We start from the raw sequence: 10,000 nt of genomic DNA, 5'->3' as shown, positions 1-10,000 counted from the left end.
TCTTTTTATTTCCAGTTCTGTGCGCGAAGAACCTGTCCAAGAAGGATTTTTTCCGTAAGTATCAAGCTGAAGCTTTTCCGCCCTCCTCATCCCCCGTATCGCTCTGGCGGGAAAGGGATCCACGGAGAGCGATAGCCACGATGACTCACGCTTTAGTGTAATGCGTGATTAGTTAACATCTGTTTCCGTGGTTTGTATGTCGGGGGATACATTGCTTCTAGTATTCGGCGAAGATGCCTGATAAATGCCTCTGGCCAATGGCAAGAGTTAGTGGAGCAGTGGGGGGCCTAAGTAACGGTTGAGTGCGAGACGAGGGAGATGAGGCAGGTGGGATGTAGATTTAGGCTGAGTGAGTGAGTGAGTGAGTGAGAAGCGTTTCTCGTCGGGGGAAAACGTGTGGGCGGACGATTTGCGAGGGTGAGTATGAGAAATGCGTCCGAGAAGGAGGTTGAGTCGGACGTTATGAAAAGTATGTGAGCGAGAGAAGAGAGAGAGAGAGAGAGAGAGAGAGAGAGAGAGAGAGAGAGAGAGAGAGAGAGAGAGAGAGAGAGAGAGAGAGAGAGAGAGAGAGAGAGAGAGAGAGAGAGAGAGAGAGAGAGAGAGAGAGAGAGAGAGGTCATTAATAATTGTGGATAAAGTATGTGAAGGTGAAACGTGGAAGTTGGGAATGTGCTTTTAGGAGCGTGCGGAAACGGCATATTATACAGGATGTGTAAGCTTATTGTGCTACATCGATTTGGGTTAGAATACTTCGATGGTTGTGTACGCGAGTTCAGAGTTGATATTTACAGGCATATGGAAATTAGCAAAGTTAAGGATATTGCAAGGAGAGAATTGCTCAGGGAACAAAGTGGACGAGCAAAGTTACCTTCTACTCTTTGCGTGAAATTCCATTCCCACTTGGCATCGAGCAAGTTTACCACTGCTTTGGCTGCCCCACCAGCAGTACCTGTCACTACCAATCTCGCCAGTACTAGTGTGCCACATGCGGCGCTGCGAAATTTGCCACGACCCTGACTGCTAGTACCAGCTCGGCAGCTGCACCCACCAGTGGTTGCCCACTGTAGCCACCCATCTTTGTTGTAGCATCCTGTTAATTATCGGTTGCGCAGCCAGCGCGGGTGAGCCACAATACCCGTCTCTGCCCTCTTGCCTAGACAGCATCAGCTGCTCATTCATCTCGACGAGCCAGGCCGGCCCTGCGTTAGGCTTGCGTACATTATTGATAATGTCGGGTTACAGCTTCGTTAGCTTTGTATCTTGATGACGGATCTTGATAGATTCTAAGAGATAAGTAATGGTGGATAATAGAATCCCTCGCGTTCGAGACGACCGTAACTCTTTCCAGCGTGCTTGTCGTAAAGATTTTTTTTCAGCCTTTAGACCAAGTCGGCCATTGCCGCTACAAGTAGTGAGGAGGCGAATCTGCGCCAAACGCCACGGTCGTCTCGGCTCAATCACCTGCAATCTCCACTTGATGGCGAGGGAGGACTGGGCGTGTCGGAAGTTCGATTCCACATTTATATGGGAATAGTCGAGGCTGATGACCTGCCTCCTAACTTTTTCAGGCGTTCGAGAGAAGACCTGCGCGTCATTCATTCGTCGGGTTGCCATCTCCTGGCTTTTGCAAGACTCCTAGCGCCTCCTCCTCCGTATCCCAAAGGGCTGGGTGAGGGAAGAGCCAGTAATTGTAATAAAGAAAGAGACTGAGAAAACTCGAGGAGAGGAGAGGTCTTTAATATTTGAATGTGTTTATTTAGCCGCCAAGCCTCCAGGACGCCTCGTTTGGGAGGAGACAACTTCTTGCTGCATCTGGCCGAGCACACTGTCAAGATGCAGTCATTCCGGGCGTTTGCAACCCAAGGGAAATACAGTGTGGAAATGACTCTCTCCTCCCTGGAGTGAATATGCTCCTTCGGACAACGCCAAGGCCTTTAATAAGAGACTGGGTTCTCGCGAAATGAGACGCCTGCGGATACAGCGTCAGGGCGCCTTCCCTGACACCCTCCGGCCTGCATCTGCTGGGTGTTTACTCGTTCCGTGCGCAGCGCTATAACATCTTGCAGCCTATGTTTAAACAACACGGACTCCACCAATCTCCATTTTGTTCCCACGGTGTACAGTCCTCGGACACGCATTCTGTTACGGATAGCGAAACACGTAAGCTGCACGAGGATTAGATCGCAGGGGCGCAGTTCCCTTTTTCCTTGCGTGGATCTATGCTATAAACAAACGCTTTCAACAAACGTCAGGTTGACATACGTTGAAGTTGCATGCATATATTTTTTTACCATCACGGGATATAGATCACGTTTTGCTTATCCGATTGATCGATAAGATTGTGAGTATCGGGTGAAAAAGCTCGAGAAAGTTGAACACTGAGGCTGAGAGTGTGATATTTTGCCCTCGACGTTGAAGGTCGTGGCTTGGAAAAGAAAGTCTGCTCACGCGACGCTGATGAAGGAGGGAGGAAGAAGACGCAAAAATATTGACTCTCTCTCGCTTTTCGCTCTTCTGTCTTTTCTTTTCTATTTTCTTTTGTTCTCTTTCTCCACATTTTTCTTCTCCTTTTCTTTCTTTTTCTTTTTGTTTTTTTTCCCTCCCATCCCATCGCTCCCTCCTCTCTTCCCCCTTTTGTCTCTTTCTCTTCCTTTTACTCCCCTTTTTTGTTCCATTTCTTGTTTAACTTTCCATCGTCTCCTCTTTGCCTCTCTTTCGCTCCCTCCCAACCTCCCTTCCTGTGCGGGTGTCTTCACAAACGCCAGGGATTTAAGGCAGGCGCTCCTCTTCTGTCAGCTTTTGACCCCCATCACTCTTTCTCTCCCCCTCTCTCTCTTTCTCTCTTCCCCTCTCTTTTTTTTCTTTCTTTCTCCCTCTCTTTCTCTCCCTCCCTCCCTCCCTCCCTCCATCTCTCTCTCTCTCTCTCTCTCTCTCTCTCTCTTTTTCTCCTTCTTTATCTTTCTCTTTCTTATTCTCTTACTCTCGCCATCTCTCTTTTTTCTTCCCTCTCTCTCTTTCTCCTTCCCTCTCCCGGGTCGTGCCGCGATTCGTAGACAATGCACATGGGCGAACAAGCGGGCACTGAAGAAGAGCGTTGCCCAGCTGCCGCCGCCACCGCCGCCGCCGCCGCCTGGCCTCCCCCACCCGCAGCTGCCTCGTCACCGCTGGAACAAGCAGGCGCGACGTGATCTTCTAATGGTGTTTAAAAATCGCGCCGCGCGTTGGATGTGCCTCGTCACTGCAGCGCCATTTACCCCGGTCGTGCTTCCCTGACACACATCACATACGTGTCTCCCGCCTCCGCCTCCTCCTCCTCCTCCTCCTCCTCCTCCTCCTCCTCCTCCTCCTCCTCCTCCTCCTCCTCCTCCTCCTCCTCCTCCTCCTCCTCCTCCTCCTCCTCCTCCTCCGCCGCCGCCACCTCCTCCGCCGCCGCTTCGCTGAGGGGGATAGTGGGGGGAGGAGGGAGGGGGGAGTCATCTCAGCTCGGGGGGACGTCTCGTCTCGCCAAACAGCTGATTATAGATACACGTTTGTTTAATGGTTTATCATCTGCAAGTATGTTGCTTAGCTCTGCACTATTCCCAGCGAGTCTGAAGTCACCGAGGACGACGGCCAGACACAGAGTAGGGTACGTCATTTTTTTCCCCCCAAACTTTTTGTTTTATTCATTTATTTTTATACGTCGCCAGCAGCCACAGAGCAGGGTATGTCAGTCTTTTTTTTTTTCTTTCTTTCTTTTTTAAGTATATTTTTTTTATTACGTCGCGAGAAGTCAGGCATCTTGGGTGACGTTATCCTGAGACAAGTGGCAGGATAAGGAGGTGACGCCATGATTATCACCTCCTGATGATAACATGAGGAGGCTATTTGTCCTTGTGCGGGAGGGCGAGCGGGATGACCATGTCGCGACGTGCCCGGCGTGTGGCTAGAGGTTTCGTGCGTGTGTGAGTGTGAGTGTGAGTGTGAGTGTGAGTGTGAGTGTGAGTGTGAGTGTGACATGCCCGGCGTGTGGCTAGAGGTCTCGTGCGAGTGTGAGTGTGAGTGTGAGTGTGAGTGTCAGCGTGAGCGTGAGCGTGTGGGTAGAGATCTTGTGCGTGTCTGTGATTATAACTGTGAGTGTAAGTGTAAATGTAAGCGTGACGTGGCCGGCTTGCTACTATAGGTCTTTGTGTGTGTATGAGTTGTTTGAGAGTGTGGGTGTAGGTGTGAGTGTTGGTTGTAAGTATGAATGTCAGCGTCTGTGAGAGTGTGAGTGAATGTGGGTGTGAGACTGGGTGTGTGTACGGGTGAGAGTGTGAGTGTGAGTGGGTGAGAGTGTGAGTGTGAGTGGGTGAGTATGAGTATGAGTATGAGCTTGAGTGACAGTGACAATGTGTAGGTGTAGGCATGAGTGTAGGTGTAGATGTGAGTGTAGGTGTGGGTGAGAATGTGAGTGAGTGTGAGTTTGGGTTTGAGTTTGGATATGGGTGTGTGTGTGAGAGTGAGAAGAGAGCGTGATTGAATTAGTGAGTGAGTTAGTGGGTGAGTGAGTGTGTTAGTGGGTGAGAGAGAGAGAGAGAGAGAGAGAGAGAGAGAGAGAGAGAGAGAGAGAGAGAGAGAGAGAGAGAGAGAGAGAGAGAGAGAGAGAATGAGAGAAGGAAACCTTAGAAGCAATTGCTGAGTTGGGTTTAAAAGTGAGACAGATTTGCAACGGTGATATGATTTAATTGGGAAATGCTGATGCACACTTGTCTTTGTTTACAGAGATTATTGCGCTTCCGCTAAAGTAGTTTACAAACAGTAAAGGGATGAATCCAAGTGTTTACCCGTCCAAATATGTGCCCTTGTACACACATCGCTATGCATGGAAAAGATTACTGTTAGACACCATGCTCAGCAGTGTACAGTGCCCTTCATAGTTGTTTAGACAGTATGACCGGTATTATCTCCACGCTAGAAATATTCGGTCGATTGCGTTTCCCCTTGGAGGAACACTAGCGACATGTGCACACCGACGCAATTGAGGCGTGCATGGGAAGGTCAGGCAGGCACGAAGGCAGGCAGGCAAGCAGGCAGGCAGGCAAGCAGGCAGGCAATGATGCAGGCAGGCAGACAGACAATGATGCAGGCAGGCAGGCAGGCAAGCAGGCAGGCAGGCAAGCAAGCAAGCAAGCAAGCAAGCAAGCAGGCAGGCAAGCAGGCAGGCACTCAAAAAAGGCACTCGGCGTCTCTGGTACCGCACTTCCCCCGCGTGGCCAAGCGAGTGACGGTGCCATCCCGGGGTCGCTGTTGTCGTAAATAAAGTGCGAGTGAGCGCCCCTCGTGTGAATTTCCGTCGTCACGTCCCAGCTCCGGTGATTCATTCGGCTCCAGATTGAGTTAATGTATAGGATTGCGAGCGCGGGCGTGTGGTCGTGTGGGAGGTCTTTCTTGTCAGTGTTACATCGTTATTGTCATTTTTTTTTCTTCTGTGCTTTGCATTCTCACAGTTTCAACCTCAGCATAGAATACATACTCAGCACGACGGCACATCCTGTTACCATCCGTGTGCTGACGAGTTGCAAGCTATGCGACAAACAAATAAATCTGACCTAGTGTGTTGGCGCACTGTGTAGTAGTTATAGTACTAGTTGTGGGTGTAGTTGCAGTTGATATTGTTGTCGTAGTCGTAGCAGTAGTAGTAGTAGTAGTAGTAGTAGAAGTAGTAATGATAGCAATAGTATTAGCAGTTGTAGTAGTAGCAGTAGCAGTAGCAGTAGCAGAAACAGAAGTAGTAGTTAAAATATCGCATTGCTATCTCATCCCCAGAACTATGAATGACTGTTTCCCTTCGTGGCGCCAATGTTTAGCGCATTTTCATTTTTTTCTGGTTTCTTTCCTGGAGGCCACAGAGTACACATGTGAGAGTCAGCCTTACATTCTGCAATTCCAATCTCTACTTAAATGATACTCAAACCACATTTTCTTCATCTATGTGTGTGTTTACGTCCGTACTTGTGCCTGCATCTGTGCCTTTGTCTACCTGTATCTCTAGCAGTGTCTGTGGTGAGATCCTATGTAGCAAAGTATGACCTTCCTATCAGCGCGCTGCGATTCGTTTGAGTCAGCCTTATACCAAGAATAGATTTCAGTATTTCCGGTAAGATTTCAAGATTTCAGGAAAGACAATTAACACTTAGTAGAATACTCGGTCTTCCGTCACCGGATAAAGTCATTAGAAAAGGTTTTAATTGTACCTGTTTATCGTAGCCGTTATCGTAATCCTTAGCGATGTCATGGTTATGCTAGATATATTGAAGCACGCAGACGCACAGACACGCGCACATGCACACGCACACGCACACGCACAAACACGCGCACACGCACACGCACACGCACACGCACGCACGTATGTATGTGTGTATGTGTATGTGTATGTGTATGTGTATGTGTATGTGTATGTGTGTGTGTGTGTGTGTGTGTGTGTGTGTGTGTGTGTGTGTGTGTGTGTGTGCCTGCCTGTGTGTGTGCTTATGTTTGTGCTTGTGCTTGCTTGTGTTTGCGTGTTTTGTGACAGTTTGTTTTGTATAGATTCCCTTTTATTTAGCTACAAGTTTGACTTTGCTGTTGGTTTCTTGTTTGGCCTTGCGTCAGTATACGAATATTGCTGCTACAATAATCATCATCACTTTTGCAAGAGTTTCCCATCCCGAATAAACCTTTTAGATTTTTTAGCATGTTGCAGAATTGCCCTTAGCGTGCAATTGCAGATCGGCCGCGTCACCTTACGGGGAAGAGAGTGAAGAGGGGGATGGGAGGAAGGGAGGGGGGGGGGCGGTACCATGCTTGGGACGTCTTGGCGGCAGCGACGGAAACGGACAGCTGTTAACCGGGGCTCCAGAGCAACTTTTGTCGCTCCCTCAAGTGATCAGATCCATCCAGACCCGATTCACATGTGATCAGGAGGCGGCGGCGGCGGCGGCGGCCTGTCCGGTGCAGATCTAAATGTACTCTGGAAGAAAAGGGAGAGGATGAACGGAGAGGAGGGGAGAAGGAGAGGAGAAGAGAAGAGAAGAGAAGAGAAGAGAAGAGAAAAGGAGAAGTGAAGGAGGACAGGAGAGAAGAGGAGAGGAGAAAGAGAAGAGAAGGAGAGGAGGAGAAGAAGATAGAAAAGGAAAGGAGAAATGAAGGAGAACAAGAGAAGAGGAGAGAGGAGAAGAGGGAAGGGGGAAGGCAGAAGGTAGGAAGGTGAAGTGAAGTGAAGAGAACCGAATCAATTATTAAGAGTGGAAAGGGGGAATATTTAAATACAGAGGGAGCGACAAGGTGGTCGAATGGGGGGGTGGGGGATAGGGGTGGGGGTTTCGGAAAGGGAGAGAGGGAAAGAATTCAGACGATTCGGACTCGGCTTGTAGTGACGGCGCGACGACAGGGCAGTGATGAGAAAAAGCCCTCGGGGTGGAGCTCTAGGGTGGGAGGGGTGGGTGAGGGAGGGTCCAAGGTGGGGTGGAACGATGGGGGTCCAGGGTAGGGTGGATGGGGGGTCCAGGGTGGGGTGGATGGGGGTCCAGGGTGGGGTGGCTGAGGGAGAAATGTCACTTGGGTTTACAAGGGAGACGAGACGCAGGGCCGAGATGAAAGGGCCGAGCTGGAGAAGTCATCAGTGGAGGTCCTGGGGGAGCGTTGGGGGTGTAGAGGTAGGGGGTACGGGGAGGGGGGAGGAGGTGGTGGTGGGAGAGGGAGAGGGAGGGAGGGGGTGGTGGGGAGGGGATGGAAGGGGTGGGACGAAGCATAACAGTCATTATTCCTGTACCAACAATTAGGTGATAATGATGACGGGGAGAAGAGAACGGCATTGGAGACGTGCCATTGCTCCCCGCTTACTATTCTTAAATTAGATTGAATGAGTTATATAACGCACATACCGTAATTATTATTCTTGCGGCGCGCGATCTGCAAATGGCCAAAATGCACACGATAGTCGGTAGCGTTTTGCACTCGGCTTTACGTACCAGCTTCACGAGCCAGCTTCAAGAGCTAGCTTCAAGAGCCAGCTTCAAGAGCCAGCTTCAAGAACCAGCTTCACGACCCAGCTTCACGACCCAGCTTCACGACCCAGCTTCAAAAGCCAGCTTCACGACCCAGCTCCACGACTCAGCTTTACGAACCATCTCCACGACCCAGCTTCACGACCCAGCTCCATGACCCAGCTTCACGAGCCAGCTTCAAAAGCCAGCTCCACGACCCAGCTCCACGACCCAGCTCCACGACCCAGCTTCACGATAACCGCCATTCGCAACACCTGCATTTCATGACACCCGCAATTCCCACTTGGGTGAGAGTGACGCCGAAGCAGGAGCCTCGACCCGAACACCTTCCGCTTTGGTGATAAAATGTTGCTCTTTCAACAGCTGCGCATTATTGTTTTTTTATGTATGGACAGTGATTGATGGTTATAGAAATACTGAGAGAGAGAGAGGATATGAATGGATAGAGATGGATAGAGTGATATGGATGAATGTTTAGAGAGAGAAGGAGGGAGGAAGAGAGAGAGAGAGAGAGAGAGAGAGAGAGAGAGAGAGAGAGAGAGAGAGAGAGAGAGAGAGAGAGAGAGAGAGAGAGAGAGAGAAGAATATACATGGATAGGGTGATAGGGATGAATAGATATATTTATAGGATCTTCCCTTCCCTTTTTCCCTCCTTTTCCCTTCACTACTTTTCTCTTGTCCTTTTATTTTTACCTTTCTTTCCTTTTCCTCCCTTTTCCCCTCCCCTTTCTCTCCCTTCCCCTCCCTTTCCCTCCCTTCCCTTCCCTTGGCTATACCCTACCCTTTCAATCCTTTCCTTTTCTGTTCTTCCCTTCCCTTTCAATCCTTTCCTTTTCTGCTCTTCCCTTCCCTTTCATTCCCGTTCTCTCCATTTTCCTTTTTTTCTTTTATCTAATTTCCTCTGCACTTCCCTTCCCTTCCTTTCATTTTCCCTCTCTTCTCCTTCTCTTCTCTTTCATTTTCCTTTCTTCCCTTTTCCTCCCTTCCCCTTCTATCACCTCTTCTCTCCTCTCCTGTATTGTCCTGTTCTGCCTCTCCTCTCTCCCTCCTCCTCTCTTCATCTTTCTTCTTCTCTCCTTTCCTTTCCTTTCCTGCCCTCTCCTCTCCTCTCCCCTCCTCTCCCCGCCCCTCCCCTCCCCTCCCCTCCCCTTTTATCCTATCCTGTCCTCTCCTCGCCTCTTCTCTTCCCCTCTCCTCTCCTCTCCTCTTATCTTCCCCTCTCCTCTTCTCTTCCCCTCTCCTCTCCTCTCCTCTCCTCTCCTCTCCTCTCCTCTTCTCTTCCCCTCTCCTCTCCTCTCCTCTTCTCTTCCCCTCTCCTCTCATCTCCTCTCATCTCCTCTTATCTTCCCCTCTCCTCTTCTCTTCTATCCTCACCTCTCCTCTCCTCTCCTCTCTTCTCTTCTCCTGCCCTGTTCTCATCTTTCCTCTCCTCTCCTCATTTCTACTCTCTTCTCCTATCCTCATCCTCTCATCCCTCCTCTACTATCCGCTCCTCTCCTCTTCTGTCCTCCCCCCTTCTCCTCTCCTCTCCTTTCATCTATCGTCTTTATTATCTTCCTCTTTTCATTCCCCACTTCTCTTGGCTCACTTCCCCCTTCCCTTCCTCCACTCTACCCCCTCCCCTCCCCTCCAAGCCTCTCTATTTCTTCATGTGTATCTGTCTTTCATATTAGATGGAGACAATAGACCCGGTAAGAGAGAGAGAGAGGGAGTGGGAGTGGGAATGGGAATAGGAGTGGGAGTGAGAGAGAGAGTGGGAGTGGGAGTGGGAGTGGGAGTGGGAGAGGGAGAGGTGTGAGAGTGAGAGTGAGAGTGAGAGTGGGACTTAGAGGTAGAGGTAGAGGTAGAGGTGGGGGAGGGGGAGGAAGTAGGAGAGTTAGTGGGAGTGGGAGTGGGCGTGGGAGAAGGAGAGGGATAGAGAGGAAAAGGGAATGGAGATGGAGAACAGAGGGAGAGGAATATAGGGAGAGTATGAATATGTTCCCTTGCCGAGA

General features: G+C 50.0%; 1 protein-coding gene across 2 annotated transcripts in view; it reads left to right on the top strand.

The window, feature by feature from the left end:
- Smurf (SMAD specific E3 ubiquitin protein ligase) overlaps positions 1-10,000 on the top strand; it is an 80,490-nt gene that overhangs the window by 23,898 nt on the left and 46,592 nt on the right. For both annotated transcript variants that reach the window (XM_086539686.1, XM_086539685.1), the window contains exon 2: positions 16-54. In XM_086539686.1, the coding sequence (XP_086395812.1) occupies positions 16-54 (39 nt within the window). The remainder of the gene's footprint in view (positions 1-15; positions 55-10,000) is intronic.

Source organism: Penaeus japonicus, unplaced genomic scaffold, assembly GCF_977035675.1.
Source record: "Penaeus japonicus unplaced genomic scaffold, GWHDUDI00000001_assembly GWHDUDI00000009, whole genome shotgun sequence".
In the NCBI taxonomy this organism is placed as follows: Eukaryota; Metazoa; Arthropoda; class Malacostraca; order Decapoda; family Penaeidae; genus Penaeus; species Penaeus japonicus.
This window is presented reverse-complemented; position numbering and strand designations above follow the sequence as displayed.